Below are 19,799 nucleotides of genomic sequence, written 5' to 3'. Positions count from 1 at the left end.
GCTATGAGAGACGCCGTAGTGGAGGACTCCGGAAATTTCGACCACCTGGGGTTCTTTGATTTGCAGGATAGAAAAAGCGTGGTATCTGTCGAAACTCTCCGCGGACACATGTACTACGCCATAAAGGAAGGTGGGAGTGAAAGAAGATAAGAAGATAGAGGTGCCGTACAGGAGGGCTACGATCCACCGCGCTATAATGGCTTTCGCCTCAATCACTTTAGTGGTCCAAAGAGCCCTTTAGATATTTTTTTGCCTACTTTTCCTCTTCAGCCCTTCGCGTAGCGAAACGGTAGCTACCATTGACCTTTAGCGTGACCTTTGGCTCGCCGCCAAGCACAGCTGCGCAAAAGCAGGGGCCCCAACTCGCGCCGTCAACTTGCGAGGCGGTAGCTACCAACTGCAGCCTAACTGCCGCTCCTACCGCAGCTACCGCCGGTGGTGCAACGTTGGATACTATAGGAGGTGGCCTAGCGGCAGGTGTAACCAACGCAGTCCCCAGGGATGCTTTCACACGGCCGGTCTCGAGGGAGAGCGCGCGCTCTTTCCTACGGCCTTCTCAATTGCCGCGGGAACAATGGAAACGTTTTTCCTTGAGTTAAGCTCTCTACCGCCGCAAGGGGCGCGACCTGCTCACTGTTCGCTCCGCGTCTGCTTCAGCAGCGGCGGGTGGCTTTTGCCTGGTTTCGCGGTGTCGCTCGCGAGTTTCGTGGTGAGTGCAGCCCCGAAATGAAAGAACACAGATGATAGATACTGCAGCGGCATGTCGTTTCAACGTACTACACACGTGAACAGATATAAAAGCACTGTCGTTCAGCAAACGTTCGACAAGCATGACATACATTGCGGCATAGTAGCTACTTTTAATGTAGCTACATGGTAGCTACATTTTAATCAGAATTTTTCCCAAGCCTGTACAAGAAGAGGAACAAAAAAAAACTGAATGAGCAATGATTACATCTAACTTTCTTCAAGGCTAACATTATGTCAGAAGATTTGGACAACCCTGTAGTGGCCACAGGATTGGAGGAGGTCAGTTTACATCCCCATTCCAAAGAAAGGCAGTGCCAAAGATTGTTCCAACTACCGCACGATCGCGCTTATTTCACATGCTAGCAAGGTGATGTTGAAAATCCTCCAAGGTAGGCTGCAGCAGTATGTGGATCGGGAGCTTCCGGACGTGCAAGCTGGGTTTCGCAAGGGCAGAGGAACTAGAGACCAAGTTGCTAACCTTCGCTGGATCATGGAAAAAGCAAGAGAGTTCCAGAAACCCATCTACTTCTGCTTTATTGATTATGCGAAAGCGTTTGACTGCGTAGATCACAGCAGATTGTGGCAAGCTCTCCAAGAGATGGGAGTTCCAATTCACCTCATCTGTCTCCTCAGGAACCTGTATGAAGGGCAAGAGGCCACAGTCAGAACTGGGCATGGTCTTACTGATTCGTTTCCGATTGAGAAAGGAGTGAGGCAAGGCTGCATACTGTCGAACTGCCTATTTAACCTATATGCAGAGTGCATCATGAGGAAGGCTGGTCTGGACGAGTCTTCAGCTGGAGTGAAGATTGCTGGAAAACGTATCAACAACCTTAGATATGCGGATGATACCACTTTAATGACAGAAAGTGAAGCGGAACTCAAGAGACTTCTGATGCGCGTACAAGAAGAGAGTGAGAAGTTTGGGCTTAAACTGAACATTAAAAAGACAAAGATCATGGCGCCTTGCCCTATCAAGTCCTGGAGCATCAAGGGACAAGAAGTGGAAGCTGTGACAGATTTTCTCTTCTTGGGCTTCAAGATTACCTCGGAAGGAGACTGCAGCCATGAAATTAGGAGACGCCTGCTTCTGGGAAAGAGAGCAATGGTTAGCCTTGACCGCTTAGTAAAGAGCAGAGACATTAGTCTGCCAACCAAGATCCGTATAACTCGTGCTATGGTCTTTCCAGTTGTGATGTATGGATGCGAGAGTTGGACTGTGAAAAAGGCTGACCGCCGAAGAATTGACGCGTTTGAATTGTGGTGCTGGCGACGACTCTTGAGAGTTCCTTGGACTGACAGAAGATCAAATCAGTCAATATTGTCGACCGTAAACCCTGACTGCTCATTGGAGGGTCAAATTCTAAAGTTAAAGCTCAGCTACTTTGGTCATCTGATGAGAAGAGAGGAGTCACTGGAGAAAGATTTGATGTTGGGAAAGGTTGAGGGTCGCCGGAAAAGGGGAAGGCAGCGAACGCAATGGTTAGATGGCATCCTCGAGGCCCTGCAGATGAAGTTATGTGATGTTAGGAAGATAGTGAGACCGGAAAGCGTGGCGTGACATGGTCAATAGGGTCACGAAGAGTCGGACACGACTGAACTGAACTGAACATGACAGCAACTCGTCTGCAACAGCAAAACCGTCTTTCAGCGCTAGATGCGAAACCATTCATGTAGCACCGAAGATGAAAATAATTTTATAAAATTGTAATGTAAATTGCATAGTGCTTGCATGATATAAAGTATTAGTACAACAGTCAAAGTAAACGTTGTAGGGTTGAGTTTTAAATGTTATTACAATTCATATATTAGTCAATGTGTGCTATTATAAACATTATTTTCATTTTGCAAATGAATATTGTTTCAATGAAATTTTTACAAGATATAAGCTTATTATGAAAACATTAAAAAATGGTTTGATATTCATGACACCACTTGGGCTCGAAGTGGTAAAAAGAGGCCAATAATTTATTAAGGTGATACTCGATGCAGTGGCTTTCAAATGAGTTCACCTGCTATATCGAAAGTATGCAAGAAACTTCTAAAGCGTTAAAGAAGGACACTGTAACTAAAGACTCATTTCAAGCCCTATATAGCGACCCATTGAGGCTCTGTTCGGGAAAGTAAGGTTAATGTGCAGAAGGGAACGACATATGCTAGGTGCGAGGGCTATAACAGCTAGAGGCCGGCATATGACTACATTGTCAAGATGGACGTTTCATCTCAGAGCAAAATCGAGGCACTGAACGAAGTGATGGCATCTCCTACCATCCCATTCCCCACTGTCAAATATTCCGGTTTACCTTACGTCGCTAGATATATCTAGTTATTCAACTTTGGGTGTGACTCTCGCGCTATTCTTGAAACTAGCGAAAGGAGCAGCCCCATGTAGTACACCCTTCTACGAGGACAATACTGCCGCCTAATGCGCGGGGTGAAGCAAGAACTATTTGCTGGGCTTGTGCGCAATCCACCTGGCACGGCATCAGAGTTTCTAACGAAGGCCACCACGATAGAACAAACACTTCAGCATAGGGCTCAGCACTATAACCGTAACGCGTCCGCCATGTCACCGGTCGTCTATGGTTCCGGCTTCAACGGTTCTGATGATGCCTTAAGGGAGCTTATTCGATCTGTGGTCAGAGAAGAGCTGAGACACATTCAGCTACAGGGACTAACGTCGTCGTCGAGGCTTCCATCCCTCGCGGAGGTCGTTCGCGAAGAAGTGAGGCAAGCCGTCCCGGAACCGTCTGTGCCTGGTGTGCAGCCACCGCCACCGAGTGTTCCAACGTGCGCAGCCCTCCTTCAGCAGCATAACCTCTGTTATCCTTCAAGAGGGAACCCCACTGTGCCGCATCCATACCAGCACCATAGTGGGTACGACTCTCCCAAAGCCAGAGGGAACCCCCCTACTCTTGATTCAAGCCCACGCCATCCTCCTCTTCCACCCGAGGCACGATTTTAAAGGACTGACGTCTGGCGTGCCCCTGACAATCGGCCCCTTTGTTACCACTGTGGTGAGGCCGGTCACATGTTAAGGTTCTGTCCGTACCGCCGCGCCGGACTTCGTGGCTTCCATCCTCGTGCACGATGTCCCCGGAGGGGTGAACGACCACCCGAAACCTAGGAGTACCTGTCGACGCATACGAATCCTCCGGACGTCCCACAATACGGGTCCCGCGTCGTTACCTCTTCCCGTTATCGTTCTCCAAGTCCACGGCCCTCTACATACCGCACTAGCCGCTCGATGAGCCCCCGCTCCCCGAGACTTCGGGAAAACTAGGAACAGCGACCTGCGGAGGTGAGGCCGCTGACGAGCGAAGTGCTGAACATCCTCCATCAAATTCAGTACAAGATAACGGCTATCAGACGGCGTCCTGTAACGATGAACCTGAGTGCGCAGTTTCGGACATACCAGTTTCGGACATACCGACGAATTTCTCGTTACAGCTTTAGTTGATACGGGGGCGGACTATTCAGTTATGAGCAGTGGGTTAGCCAGGAAATTGAAGAAAGTTTTAACCAAGTGGAGTGGGCCTCAGATCCTCACTGCAGGGGGACACCTTATTACCCCGGCTTGAAGATGCGTTACGAGAGTTTCGATTGACGGATTTGTTTATGTTTGCGACTGCGTTGTACTTACCCACTGTTCGCGACACGTCAAACTCGGCTTGGACTTCTTACAGGCTAATGGTGCGATAATTAATTTGCAAGAATCACGAGTGACATTTACGCTGAGCCAAGCCATTGCGAGATCTAGCGTCGACGGTTCATCAACGCCCGCCTTACGTATTACAGCTGCTGACGTTACGGTCCCGCCACAGTGCAGCATTATGGTCTTGGTAGAAAGCGACTCACCATGCGACCGAGACGTACTGGCAGAGACGAACGTGGGCCTGCTTCTTGTGAAAGGGATCTGCGCTGCATGAGGACTTGTTCGCTTACGGAACGGTTGTGCGAAACTCTGGATTACGAATTTCGGGACCGAGTTTCAGCACATTGCGAAAGGAACGGCCATCGCGTATGCTGCCGACTTTATTGAGCCAGGGAACATCTGTACTCTAGCGCCGCCGTCGCCAGCCAGATGTAATGCTCTCGACATTCTATCAACTGTAGACATTAATCCCAATCTGTCGGTGGTTGAGCGGCGGCGACTCCTAGACCTTCTTCAGGAATTTGTTGGATGCTTTGCAACGTCTTTGAAAGTTGGGCGTACCCCAGTAACCAAACACCGCATTATGGTGGACGCGGAGACCAAGATGATTTTCCAACATCCATACCGAGTGTCGTCAACGGAACGAGAGGCTATTCGAAGCCAGGTGCAGGAAATGCTTACCGACGACGTGGTACAGCCGTCTACCAGCCCCTGGGCTTCGCCTGTAGTGTTCGTGAAGAAAAAAGACAACACCTTGCGTTTTTGCGTCGATTATTGTAAGTTAAATTAGGTAACGAAACGGGAAGTATACCCCCTCCCACGTATCGACGACGCATTGAACCCGTTACGCAATGCCAAATAATTCTCGTCGCTTGACCTCAAGAATGGCTACTGGCAGATAGAAGTGGACGAAAGGGACAGAGAGAAAACAGCGTTCGTCACCCCCGACGGACTTTATGAATTTAAAGAGCTTCCCTTCGGCCTCTATTCTGCAACAGCAACCTTCCACCGAATGATGGACACCGTTCTCTCTGGACTGAAGTGGCAACGTGCCTAGTGTATCTCAACGATGTCGTCATTTTCGCGGCTAGTTTTGAGGAGCACCTTGACCGACTGCGAATGGTACTACAGGCACTCCGTTCAGCACAACTGACGATAAAACCACAAAAATGCCATTTCGGATTTCAGGATCTCCGCTTTCTTGGCCGTGCTATTAGTTCTGAGGGCGTGAAAACAGATCCCGACAAGACTGCTGCTGTGAAAAATTTTTCGCGCCCAACCGACCAAAAGTCCGTTAGAAGGTTTTTGGGGCTTTGTGCCTATTACAGGCGTTTCGTAGAGAATTTTTCAATGATTGCCGAGCCTCTTACGCGTCTTACCCGAGACAATGTTCCTTTTGTGTGGCAAGATGATCAAGAGGATGCTTTCAACGAGCTGCGCCGGCTACTGCAGGCCGCCCCGATACTTGCCCATTTTGACGAAAACGCCGCTACGGATATCAATACCGATGACAGTAATTTTGGACTCGGTGCCGTTCTGATTCAGTGGCAAAATGGCACTGAGAAAGTTATCGCTTACGCAAGTCGCTCTCTTTCAAAAGCAGAGACAAACTACTCAACCACGGAAAAGGAATGTCTCGCGGTAGTTTGCGCCATAACTAAGTTCCGACCTCGTTATGCTGGCTAGCCAACCTCAAAGACCCCTCTGGACGGCTTGCAAGATGGAGCCTCCGTCTCCAAGAATACGACATTACGGTTGTATACAAGTGCGGCCGTAAGCACAGCGACGCCGATTGCTTGTCTCGTGCACCAGTTGATGCTGCCCCTCCCGACCGAGAAGACGATGACTTCCGGTTTCTTGCTGTCGTCACGACAACCGACATGGCCCAGCGTCAACGGGCTGACCACGTATTACGCCCGCTTATTGAGCATCTCGAAGGCCTTGATGTAGCTGTCCCACGTGCTTTCGCACGGGGTTTATCCTCCTACAGCATTCGCAATCGCGTCCTATATAAGAGAAACTTTCAGCACAACAAGGAAACCTTTCTTCTCGTTCTGCCGTCCGACCTCCGGCCAGAAATCTTGCACGCATGCCACGATGAGCCTTCGGCTGGTCATTTAGGAGTCACGCGAACATTAGCACGCGTTCGACAAAAGTACTATTGGCCTAAGTTGCTGCCTTCAGTCCAGCACTACGTGAGAACATGCAGAAATTGCCAGCGGCGAAAGACACCTCCGCTGAAGCCTGCAGGGCTCCTTCAGCCGATACCTCCGCCAACAGCCCCTTTCCAACAAGTGGGTATAGATCTTCTGGGCCCTTTCCCAACGTCCGCATCAGGGCACAGATGGATAGTAGTGGCGACGGACTACTTAACGCGATATGCGGAGACACAGGCACTTTCCCGTGCAACTGCTGCAGAAGTAGCCCTTTTTTTTTTCTTAAGACCATCGTACTGCGCCACGGTGCCCCATCGGTTATTATCACTGACCGCGGTACAGCTTTTACGGCTGAACTAATGCAGGGTCTCTTCAGTCTTACCTGCACAAGTCATCGTAGGACTACTGCTTACCATCCGCAAACGGACTGACTGAACGCCTCAATAGAACGCTTGCAGACATGATTTCCATGTACGTCGACGTTGAGCATCGCACGCGGGATTAAGTCCTTCCGTATGCAACTTTTGCATACAATACGGCTACACAGGAGACGACGCGTCTTGCGCCATTCCAGCTAGTCTACGGTCGTCCCGTCACCACAATGTTGGACGCTATGCTACACATAAGTCATGGCGATGATGTCACCAACGCCTATGCAGACGTCGACATATTTCTACAGCGGGCCGAAGAAGCGCGCCAGCTCGCGCGATGCCGTATACAATATCAACAACATCGCGATGCTAGTCGGTACAACCTCCGACACCGAGACGTTCACTACCAACCTGGCGATCTTGTATGGGTGTGGACACCAGTGCGCCGTCGAGGACTCTCCGAGAAATTACTTCGCCGTTACTTTGGGCCATACGAGGTCATTCGGCGTCTTAGTAATGTCACTTACGAAGTTGTTGCTCGGGGCCAACGACCTTCAACACGGCGGCGCTCAAGTGCTGAAACTGTTCATGTAGTGCGGATGAAACCGTATTATGAGAGGCAGTGATCTTTTGCGCGTGTGCAGCTTTGTGTTCCCTGCTTCTCCTGTGTGCATAATTTGAGGACACTCCCAGCGTCGAGTCGCCGCTTTCGAAGAGGGGGGGGGGGGGGGGGGGTAATGCCGCGTGCCTCTTTGAAAAGAGGACAAAGAAGAACAGAGGACAAAGAGGACGAAACTGAGTGTAGTGCATGGAACTGTTCCGGTCAGTGATCGCTGCCTTGTACTCGTTACAATATTCTAGTGGACTGCATTATCCGGAACCAGAGTTTGTTGCCCTTTGGACAAGTTTTTGTTTTTAGAAAAAGCTGCCGTGCACCTACTACACACAAATGTTCTCGAAGTACTTAAGATCCTGATTTAGTAAGCATTTGAGAAATCAACATTGAGTTGCCCGAAAGGAATTGACAACCGCTATGTTGTTAGGTCCACTTCTTTGATATTTGAAAAATTTCTCAGAATTCTTCTCAAATAATTATACCAGGAAAGTGACAGAGAAGACCGAGAGGCCAACTCCTTATGTGCACAAGCCGTGCAGGAAGATTTTGAGACTGAATTTTCTTGACGCAGGTCGCATTTTGATGAATTGATGAATATGTAGTGCAATGTGTAACTTTGAAGAAAAATTTATTTATTGTTTGCCGCTCTTTTCGATTCTGCTTAACTACTTATGCCCGTTTCTTGAATTAAAAGCAGTCGCGAGACTACATATACATCTTCGGTCTTTCAACCGACTGATATGTTTTGAACGAAGCTAGAACAGTCCACTCCACTAGACAAGTGAAATTTTTACTATATGAGTAATTTTTTTTTCTTTACTCTGAATCTGAGACGCTCTGTGAATTTTTGCCGGTGCCTCTTTTGATCTAAACTAAAACGGTAGCGGTTGACAGAATCTCCACCCAACAGTTCTCCATGCACTCACGTCAGGTCGCGCTACACCTGCTTACAACATTTAAAGGCGCATTGCATAGCCTGGTAAATTTATTTTTGTACAAAACTTAGGGGTAAAAAATGTAGAAGTATACCCGAAGCTTCATTCGACCGTGCACGGCCACACTGACGAAGGAGCGCGCGCGTGAGCGGATTGTTGACTGTATTTTATTCCTAGTACACGATAAACGTTCGATGCTGAATACGACCTTTGTATAAACCTTAAGGAGCGAAATGTCAGGACATGCCGGTTGCAACTGACGCGGGAGAAGCTAAAAGCGAGCGCGCGTTTCTCTTGCGCGTGAACGGCTGTAGCCGAGGAGCAGCAGTGGGGCGGTGGCGACCCCACCGAGGCGCGGCGGGCTGTGGAAACAGACCCCATTGGAGAGGCCATAAGAGAAGAGAAGCGCGCTCTCCCTCGAGACCAGCTGTGGCTTTCATTTCTGCTGGCGTAAAGAATGCGTTGCAGCCGGTGCCGGAGCAGCAGTTGTACATTCTGCCTTAACCTCACCCACAAACAAGTATATTGTTGCAGCCACGGCACTCCTTGCCTCGCTACTAGTTATACATACAATAACCAGGTAGCACCCCGCAATAAACAATAGTTGAACCATATGCCGTGGCCAGAGTGAATCACTGCATAATCATAAGCATAACCACAAGCATCACAACCAGCTACACCACCAGCTGAACCTAGGCGTAGCGATAGCTATCGTTTTCGCAATTACCAGGCTTAAGCAATCTAAGCCACTGCCAATTTTTTCAAAGCCAAGAAAGCAGTATATTCTCTGCGCAAAGGCATCTGTAAAATCCAGTTGTTTGAAACGTCTCCTTTTTTCGTACTTACAATATACACACATAATAACCGCCTAGCTGTTTGACTGCATAAATGTTTCAGGGAACACTGGTCTATGTGAATATTAGCTAGTCACGGGCCAATGGATCAGTTAACAGAAAGCGCGCCGAGATACGTGCGACCGAAGAAAATCTGCTGTGGCTCAAGAAAACGACTAGGAAAGCGGCTCCACCGCAAATGGCCTGGCCCCTCTACGGTTGATAAGCGTCAGAGGGTGAACGCCAATAAGAGTAAAAAAACATTGTTTTCTTCCTATTTTAGCGCGACAGTTTGATGTATCTGTTCTTCTATGCAGTCGATATCGGCTTACATTATGATACGAGTCATTAGCTGGCAATTCGCAATCCAGATTTGCAACAAATGTAGCCTAACCACTTTTATGCAACTAAATGCAATGTGCACTTTACGATACATGTAGTATTGGACTTGGTACCAAGGGTGCTAAGATAGCAACCCAAGTATATTTACAACTACAGAACTATACATTTGGTAGTAACAAGCCTCGCTAATAATTACAAGAGTTGGTATGCACCTGTCCTACCTTTAACACTCCGGCCAGGTGGCTGTCGATTCGCTGTCGCTCCTTCTGTGGAAAGTGCGCAACCGTTGTCATAGCTGACACGAGGAGCCTGTAGCTGGCTTCCACATGGCTGGCGCAGAAGATGGGCCGCTGCTCTTCTGCGCGGTGCTTGCTGCCATGCAAGACGAGCAGGACCGCCGCAGGGTTGGCCACGGCCGCGTACGCGTGCAGGAACAACCATGTGAGGTGCTGGCGCACGGCGTGGTCGTCGACGTTTTCGAAAATGTGCCGAACAACCTTAAGCAGGGTAATATCACTTAAAAGCAACAAGTCGTCCAAAGTAACACGCGGCTGGACTCGCATCATAGCGTCCAAAGAGTATATGACATAAGCCGCAGTCATGGTATCCGTGTGCTTTTGCAGGTCACGGAGTGAGAGCACAGCTGGAGCACGAGCTTTCGAAGCCAACGATGAAAGGACATCGAAGACATAATTTAGCCTATTGAAGTCCTCAGCTATTTTCTTATGGACCGGCACTTTATTTACGTCCGTATTGAATAGAGCGAAGATGTTACTGTACACTTTCGCGAAATATGCTCTTGGTATTTGTCTGAACACAGCCCTCCACTGTAGTATGAGGTCGTTCACAGTAGCGAAGATGCGTCGTTTTGCGTGGCCACCCAGACTGCTCGGTAATAGCTTCAAGGAGAACCAAAGGTCCACGTTCCAGTTGAAGGCCAGGTCAATAAGGACTTCAAGTGGGCCAACACCATCACTGGGTTCCTCTGGCCATACAAGTCCGTGCTCACGCATAAAATTTTTCAATATCCCCACTTGCGATCCCGTCTGCGTCATGCAGCTATTGAACATTGCTGCCGCCTTTCTGCCTATGGGCAGCAGGTGAAGGCTCCTGTCCAATGTGTCACGTAAGTTCTTTTGCCACAACATTACCAGGTCCATCAGCGCAGATCTGGAAAGCTCTGAGAGCTCCCTGCGGGGAGACCAGCGGCCGCAGACATGGGCCGCGAAATCATCGCAGGGGTTGACGCTTGTGTCAAGCTGTGCTTCTATAAGACCCCTGCAATGAAAATCGACTGACTTAAAAGCAGAAAAAGTGCAGAAAGATCAACAATCGGCTAAAAGATTCTCGGCTCTGGCAGGCACGTGACTGCTTCTAGAAAGACAATGGAGTCTACTACGTTAATAGTATAGAGTGAGGATAAGAGCAACTTGGTGACGAATCATTCTTGTGGTGCTGATTATCCTAGGGATTCTGGGGGTGCCCCAGCACGGCGGGGCCTATACGATTTGAAAAGCTTGAGTTGGCCCCTGCTGCAACATTCAGCGTATCATGTGGTTGTTTGATGCTGCGAAAACCTAACAACGAATCAGTGCACAGCTAAGCTGCCGGCATCCACCTATAAGAACAATCTCTGTTATTTTTCGCTCACAAAGCGGACGCCAAAAACGACTGTTCAGATATTCGGATGACCGCCCTTCATGTCGCGTTAAAATTTGCATTTTTATGATTTCTTTAGATAATCTCCTGTTCTCTCTTTCATTTTTTTTGTATTTAAAAATACTGCAGAGTCGCTTGGCGCCAAGCAGGGGTGGACACAAATAAAAACTACATTAAAAGAATACATCAACAAAGGCAATCACAATCAATTACAGAAAGTCGAAGCATGAAACATATCAAACAACAACAACAACTACAACGAAAAACAATGCAGGAATACAAGTACAACTTCCCCCAAGCATTTTCAAATTTGCGACGAACTGTTCGGCTCTGTTACTGTCCACAATATTCTTAGGTAATTTATTCCAAGCGTGTATGGTTCTAGGAAAAAATGAATAATTGAAAGTATTGTTCAGGGGGTATATTCCACATTTTCCCGTTATCAAAACGCGAGCTCAATCACAATAAAATTGTGATTGTTGATTTGTATTATGTTTTTATATATTAAATACAAGAATTTTAACCACCATTCAGAACGCCTCGCTCGAAGTGTATCGAGACCAAGATAATCAAGCATTTCCGTCTCGTTATCAGTGCGTTTATATCTGTTGCAAATAAATCTGGCCGCTCGTCTTTGAACTCTTTCTACTTTGTGAATATATTTCGCCGTATAAGGGTGGCCGGACTAACGCTTTATATGCTGCTAGCTTCACATGTATGAGTGCTTTTAAGCTTGCGTCAAATAAGCCAGAAAGATTTAAAGGCTTTAGTGCAAATTGTATTATTATGAAGATCCCAACTCAGATTGTGTGTAATAGTAACTCCGAGGTATTTAACAGCAGGCGATTCCCTAAGTGCGAAGCCATTCACAGAATAAGAATGTTTTAAAACGGTTTTGTTCCTGGATATACGGAGGACTGAACACTTGTCAGCATTTAAAAGCATGTTCCAATTTGTGCACCAGCCTGAAACATCAGCGAGCGCTTTGTTAAGTTTAATTTGATCAGCTACACATTTAACTGAGGTATAAACAACGCAGTCGTCTGCGAAAGGTTTTATCTTAACATCACCTAGTATGACTTTCACGATATCATTAGCATAAATAGGGAATAAAATTTTTCCCAGAACCGATCCTTCGGTACCCCTGATGTTACCTGCAGTGTCTCCGAGCAGTATTTGTCAACTTGGACGTACTGGTACCTGTTTTCTAGATAAGCCTTAATGAATTCGACACGTCTGCTATTTATTCCGATCTCGTAAAGTTTCTGTATTAGTTTATTGTGAGGAACTTTATCAAAAGCTTTCGCATAGTCCAAAAATATAGCATCGATCTGTTCTTTGTAATTGTAGTGTTGTAGTGTAGTGTTTATAAGCCGAAGTCTGTATCATGATCACCCTTCTTTTAATCGGTGGCTTAACTCTCCCTACTATACATGCACTATTTCCTTTTCCTCGCTTACTCCGAAGTGTAGATAATCAATATACGAAGTTGCACACCCTGTCATGGCAGAGAAAATGATCTCAACCACCGTGGGCAGTTCTCGGTAGCACGTACTGAGATTTTTTTTTTCATGGACTATATGATTTTTACTTCGGATATACTTTCAATCTGCTTCTCGGAGCAAGCTTTACAGCAACATAGAGACCAAATAGTGAAAAATTTGAATTCAGATCCTTGAAGGCCTCATGTCAAAGATGCCTTCCTTTGATTTTATGGATGCATTTTATCCACGCCTGTTCCGGGAAAAACTCAGGGCAGTTCTTCAAAGCCGAGCTCATGGGTAGATATCCTATTTGTGAATGCTTTTTTCGCCTTATACAGCTCCTCATAATCAAGAAAGGAATAAATATTGTTTAATATTGTCACGTAGTGGTGACAAGGCCGTTGATACCAAAAGAAAATACAGGCTTGATGGTACTGAAATTAACTCCTTATTGGGCTGATTTGCGCCCACAAAATAACTAAGCAACTCGGCAGCGACGATAGTAACAAACGTGCTCGTCGATCGTCAAACAAAGAATGCCCGTCGCACTTGTCAACGCTAAACTTAAAGGCTGCTCAGAACAGTCTAGATAACGTCGCAAACAGCTACCATCATAAGCTGGAACATTGTAGAAAGACACACGAGTGGCCGGAATCTTCGAGACAGATCTCGGTGCATCTTGCGCTATAACGAAACTGATAAAGGTGCGACTCGCGACATCGAGCATTAACAAACAAGGAATACATAACTAATACGCAATCCAGAATCAGAGTGATACGACGGTATGCCGGCGGGTATAAAAAAACAATAAATACAGTTTTGAAGGTTTCGCGGCAATATTTAAGAGATTTAACTGGTGAGCTATTTGGTTTTCAGACTTGTCAAGTTTCCGGTGAAACATTTTTCCCTCAATACCACTATAAAACTGTACATTTAACATAAAAAATCTGCTTGATAACAAGGTGTATATCAAGCGCAGACGGACACAAGAACGGACATCACGGAAGCTTGCTACAACTATTACTCAGATAAAAGTAGCGTACATAATAGCATTTCCACCCGATGCATATGCGCAAAAGGCAGAAAGCCAATCTTGTCAAAATTGTCTTAAAACTGATTCGTACTCAGTCTAATAAAGAACAAGTGACGCGTCACTGAAAGAGCTATTTTTTGATATAAAACGATTCCAGGGTTTCACGAGATGTCTTTTGTCCGCTATTACCCAGAATCTTGGCGTCGCAAAACAGTGGTGGTGTACAATTGGCACAGGCCCGACAATGAAAGAGGGAACATAAGATATATATTGCTACCTGAATATTTGTGATGTATTTGGTGGTTGCTTGCTGGATAACGGCTCAGTACTTATGTCCTGCGGTCCTCCTCTCGGTATGGACTCTAGCTTTGCGCTTTCTGAGACACCGATTACCATGTTACTGGAAGGAATGTTGGCATTCCACCCGAACACAAACGTTTAGAGCAGATCTCAGGGCCTGCCCTCCGAGAAGCCATGCAAGGTGCGGTACCGGAGCAACCCGAGTCGGCCAGTGCAGCTGCCCTTCAATCCTGCGCAAGGTACTGTTCATTAACCCTGCATATTCCGCGATTATCGGAGTCATTCTACGGTAAACCAGAGGAAGACTAAAGTCTAGCTCTCCCGGGTCGAGAGAGTCGCCTCTCCTAATAACTGAGATGACACTGCCAACGAAGACAGCACTTGTACATGGTACAAGAACTGCGAAGCCCTTTAGACATCCGGGTGTGTTTCGCCATTGCATTCTCGAGGACTAAATTAGTCCAGACCGCTGAGAACGAACTGAGCGGTCACTCCAGCCTCGTTTTAGATGCCCAATGAGACTGTCACAATGTACGTTGAAGACATGACGCGACTGCTCCGCCGTGCGCATCCCGCCTTGTCGGAGGATAAGCAACTGTGCCACTTAATGCGCGGAGTAAAGGATAAGCGGTTTGCAGGCCTTGTGCGCAGTGCTCCGGCTCAAGTGGCCAAATTCCTGCCAGAAGCATCGACATTAACAGACCTTATTTCGCTGCATCCCTTATGGAGTTGCTTCCGGCTTATGAAGGAACAAGTGAACCGTTCCGCGAACTCCTTCGGTCTCTTGTGTGAGACGAACTGCCCTTTGCAGTGTGCCTCCACCGCAGGTAACATTTTTGCCGATATCGTTGCGCCGAAGTACGTGAAGCTATGGGGCCTCAATCAGTTAGTGATGACCTACAGTCTTACACAGCTGAGGTCAGGACCTCAACATACGCGGATATTTGAGGACGTCCTGGCCCATCATCAGTGCCATTTCTATCTGTACGACAAACTCCAATGACGCGTTTGTCTACAATAGCTCCGTCGCAGATTGCACCGGTGTCTTATGATCCTCTGCCATGCGTGCTGCCGGCCCACTATGCTTCAAATCAACGAGCGCATGGGCGCACATTCGATATCTGGAATGTTCCCGATCGAAGACCCCTCTGATTTCACTGTGCCGATCCTGGCCATCTGTTCAAATATTGTCACACACATGTATTCTTACTGTGTAGAATGGTAAGCGCTGTGTGCCCACTAGCTTAAAAAAGCTGAGAGAAGTCTTCCAGGGGAAAGTCAAGACGCCATAATTTATGGATTACTGAAAAAACAAAACATCGCACTACATATACTCGAAAATAACTACAAAACATCACAGTCCTGCTGCACTAATGGTCCGCACGCGTAATCCACAAATTCACACTCATACCGCACTGTTACTAAACGCGGGTAGTTCTAAAGCTATCTCGGACGCGTAGTACGGACCAAAACCCGGTGCTGCCTTGTCTTAAGAGATGCCGGTGTTCCACAAGAGGAGCGTTCAGGAGGACAAGGTGAAGGTAGTCGGTGCTGTCACGTCACCCTAGTTGGATGTCGATGTTCGAGCGTCCTCGTACCGCTGTCGAGATCTCGGAACTAGCAGCAGCCGCTGGCTGAGTCGGCGTTCCAGAGGCGTTGACACAAGGCCCACTTTCGAAGACTATCAGCGTCGTGATCCAAGAGACCGGGGCCATCAGTCGGCGGGAACCACCCTGGTCAGTAGGCCTAACGAACTAACACCTCCTCAGCAGCTGACGGCTGCGCGCCAAAATGTGCACCTAGACGGTTCCCTCACTGTACACGTCACCACTCCTCCTTTTATACGTTCACTTCATTTTCTTCTTCCCCCTCATTTCCGGATTCGTCGTCGTGTTGTGCATCTCTTAAAAATACCACTGCGCCCTCCTTTCTTGCATCTTCTCTTTCTCCCGTGACACCATGTCTTCCGACACAGCGTCTATTAACGCGTTAGCGTTAAGGAGCTCGTGTCGCAGAAAAGCCGGTGTCGTCGGCGTCGTTGGCCGTGAGCGATAAATCCCGGCATGCACTTCATAAAAAGCCGGTGTCGTCGGCGTCGTTGACCGTGAGCGATAAATCCCGGCGTGCACTTCATAAATAAAAAGCAACTTCCAAGATGGGCTGGGTGGGAATCGAACCAGGGTCTCCGGAGTGTGAGACGGAGACGCTACCACTTAGCCACGAGTTCGATGCTTGAAAGCGGTACAAGAGCGCTTCTAGTGAATGCGGCGTTGCCTTAGAAACGTGCCGTAGAACATTATACTGCGGTCTATATCGGTAATTATGAGCATGCTACTTACTGAAGTCGCAGTTACACGAGTAGCGAAGTACGTTTCCGCTACATTTCTTCTGCGCTCTGCGCACATGCAGAGCCATCTTGCGGCAAACACAGAAGAACCCCTCCTCGCAATGTGCGGCGCTGCCCCGACACGTGGCGCGCCACTCGCCCCTGACGTTTCGCCGTGAAACCCTCACGGGTTGTAGAATCAAGCGTCTTTCCTTTCTTTAGATCGCTATCTTCGCTCACCCGCTTCTCCCCTTCGAGCCGCGCGGGTACCGGTGCGAGGATGCCCCAATACCCTTGCGTTTAATAAGTTTTCTCGCTCTTTAATTTTAAAGTGGGGCACATCGACGAGACACTAGCCCCCGCCGGGGAAAATAAAGATGGCGACCTCCGGGGCGCTGTCGCTGGAAGTCATCGCGATGAAGTCCCCCCAACGACGCGAACGGCAAATACCACCAGCCCTACAAAAACCACATCATCACTGATTGATAACCGCCTGTCGCTTGAAATACTAGTAGTTTGTTTTTGGTGGGCACAAGTTAAGTGTATGAAGGGACATAGGAGAATACTTGTATTTCGAGTTGCAAACTATCAACGTTAATTCGAAACGTTAAGACTCCACGCTAAGGCGCATAAAGTGCACCGCTGGTGGACACTAATCACCTCCATAGGACAGTGAGTGGCTCGGTCGCAAATTCACGACGGCATATTTGTTCTTAGGTGCTTCGTGGTCCGAGAGTGTTCGAGGGATGTGATACCTGTAGATTTACTGCGGAATAATGGAGCTGTTGTTGAACTTAGGCAGCGCATCGTCACATTTTAAACAGAGAACAGGGATCCTGACTCGGTCATTCCGCATCATTGTTCAGTGCTGAGAATTTCCGTGGACAAAGCTACAATTCCTTCCGGGCCAATGTCTTTGTGCCTATCGCCTGCGAATGTCTACGTGTAGGACAGATGTCACCGAGAAAATTCATCCACTTTTCTTTACACATGGTATCTGCGCAGTGCAAAGCGTCATCCACTTTCGTCAAGGACAGTCTAAGGTCGCGCTTAGTAACTTTTTGAATGAACACAGACACCTTTTTGTGCTATGGTGATTGCTTTCGTCCACCAATTCCAAGAACTTTCAGCCTTTCAGCATTTTCATCAAGGTGCGTGAAGTGGCCATTGCCAAACACCGTATTATTACAACCGAGGATTCCCTACCCATCCGGAGGTAACCTTAAGCTATCTCCCCTAAGGAAAGCAAGGCCATCCAAACACAAGTCAAGGAGATGCTTACGATTGGTGTCGTTCAACCTTCACACAACCCGTGTTCGTCGCCAGTCGTGCTAGTGAAGAAAAAAGACGGAACTGTGCGGTTCTGTGATGATTGTGATTTGACTAAATAATATATCTACCCGCTACCTTGCATCGACGACTACCCCTAAGGCTTTGCCTGGCTCAGTATTACTCATCGATTAACTTGAACAGTGGGTACTGGCGGATAGAAATTGATGAACGGGACCATGAGAAGACGTTATTTGGTACCCCCGATGACCTCTACGCGCTTAATGTATTGCCCTTTTGGCCTATGTTCAGCACCGGCGACTTTTCTGCGGGTGATGGAATCGGTCTTCGTGGGCCTTAAATGGCAAATTTGCTTAGTATAATTCGATGACGTCGTTGTGCTCTCCAAATCATTTGAACAACACCTTGGAAGCTGAGAAATTTTCTGAATTCTCTTCGATTGGCTAATTTGACATTCAGGTCTGAGAAGTGTCCTTTGGTTATACTGACCTGAAGGTTCATGGCCATATAGTTAGTGCAGACGGAGTCAAGCCCGATACCGATAAAATTAGCGCTATAGCGAAATTCTCTGTTTCCACGAGCAAGAAAAGTGTAAAGCGTTTCCTGGGTTTCTGCGCCTACTGTCGCCGCTTCATACCTGACATCTCCAAGATTGCGGTCTGACACCGATGCATCGTTTGTCTGGTCTGCCGAGCAGCAAGAATCTTGCAAGAAGTTCCCAGACGGCTGCAAACACCTTCTGTACTTGCACAATTGACAATGCAGCTGGCATTGAGGTTCACACTGATGCCAGCGGCGCTGAATTCGTTGCTGTACTCGTCCAATATCAAGCTGGAATCGAAATGGTGATGGCGTACGCCAGCCGCACTGTTTCTCGTGATCACTAGAATTATTCTAGATCCTAAAAAGAGTGTCTGCCTGTTGTCTGGGTCACTATGAACTTCTACCCTACCTCTACGGTCACCCTTTCAAGGTAATAAGCGATCATTATTCCCTGTGCTGGCTGGTGAGCCTTCGAGTGATCGGGGCACCGGGTTCGGTGGAGTCTGTGGTTACAGGAATTCGATTACACCATTGCCTCTAAATCTGGGAGAAAACATGAAGACGCCGCACGTTATCATGTGCCCCTATAGAGCGAGGTGATGATGGGATGCAAGATGAAACAGATGAAGGTAGTTTCCTTAGTGTGGTCAGTGACACATACTGATGGCACGACAACGAGCAGACGACGAACTTTGACCGGTAATTAACCACCGGAAGGGTCGTGCTGCTGGCGTGGCCCGCCATCTTTACCGATCTCTTCGTTTTATTTGGGAAACGATGTTTTCTAAAAAAGAACTCAAGTAGTGGAACCCGACCCTATCTCTTGTTCTTTCAGATTTGCGCGATGACATCCTTCTTGCTTGTTACGATGAACCATTCTCCATCCGCAAAATATTTAGGTTTCAACCGCACACTTACCCGAGTTCGTCTGGCCTACTGCTCACTGAACTTGATGCCGCTGTTCACCATTACGTCATGGGTTCCAGTCAGTGCCACTGCGACATGCCACCACAGCTAAAGCTTGTAGGTCAGCTGCAGCAAATTTCACCGCACGATATTCCATTCAACCAAGTTATTATCGATCTTCTGGGCCGCTTCCTTAGGTCTGCAGCCAGTAATAAATGGGTGATAGCTACAAGAGACTATTTACAAAGTATGCGAAAACAAAGGCAGTGGAACGGGGTACTTCTTCTGAGATCGCCAATTGTTTCATGTGCCAAATCATCTTGAGGCATTGTGCCCCACCGTATTGTCATGCAGTGGTGACAATGCCGTTGGCAACAAATAGGAGGTTTGAACCTCACTTGTATAAACTCTTTATTAGGCTGACTTGCGCCCACAAAAGAACCAAACGATCGGTGGCGACGATAGCAACAAGTGTTCTCGGTTATCGCCGATCTACAAAAGCCTATCACTCCCGTAAACGCTCAATTTAAATTCGGCTAAGAAACATCTAGACAAAGCCGCAAATGGTGACTAGCACGACCTAGAACATTTGGGAATAAT

At 47.7% G+C, this 19,799-nt stretch overlaps 1 protein-coding gene and 1 long non-coding RNA gene across 4 annotated transcripts in view; one reads left to right on the top strand and one right to left on the bottom strand.

Moving 5' to 3' along the window:
• Positions 1 to 19,799, bottom strand: part of LOC146177578 (membrane metallo-endopeptidase-like 1) — a 130,370-nt gene that overhangs the window by 39,516 nt on the left and 71,055 nt on the right. For both annotated transcript variants that reach the window (XM_084580509.1, XM_084580511.1), the window contains exon 4: positions 9,880 to 10,936. In XM_084580509.1, the coding sequence (XP_084436635.1) occupies positions 9,880 to 10,936 (1,057 nt within the window). The remainder of the gene's footprint in view (positions 1 to 9,879; positions 10,937 to 19,799) is intronic.
• LOC146177579 (uncharacterized) overlaps positions 1 to 19,799 on the top strand; it is a 71,841-nt gene that overhangs the window by 30,952 nt on the left and 21,090 nt on the right. The gene's annotated exons all lie outside the window — the stretch shown is intronic.

The sequence above is a fragment of the Amblyomma maculatum genome, chromosome 10 (assembly GCF_055883805.1).
Source record: "Amblyomma maculatum isolate TAMU_Amacu chromosome 10, ASM5588380v1, whole genome shotgun sequence".
NCBI lineage: Eukaryota > Metazoa > Arthropoda > Arachnida > Ixodida > Ixodidae > Amblyomma > Amblyomma maculatum.
The sequence above is the reverse complement of the archived record's forward strand: the minus strand, read 5'-3'. Positions and strand labels throughout refer to the sequence as shown.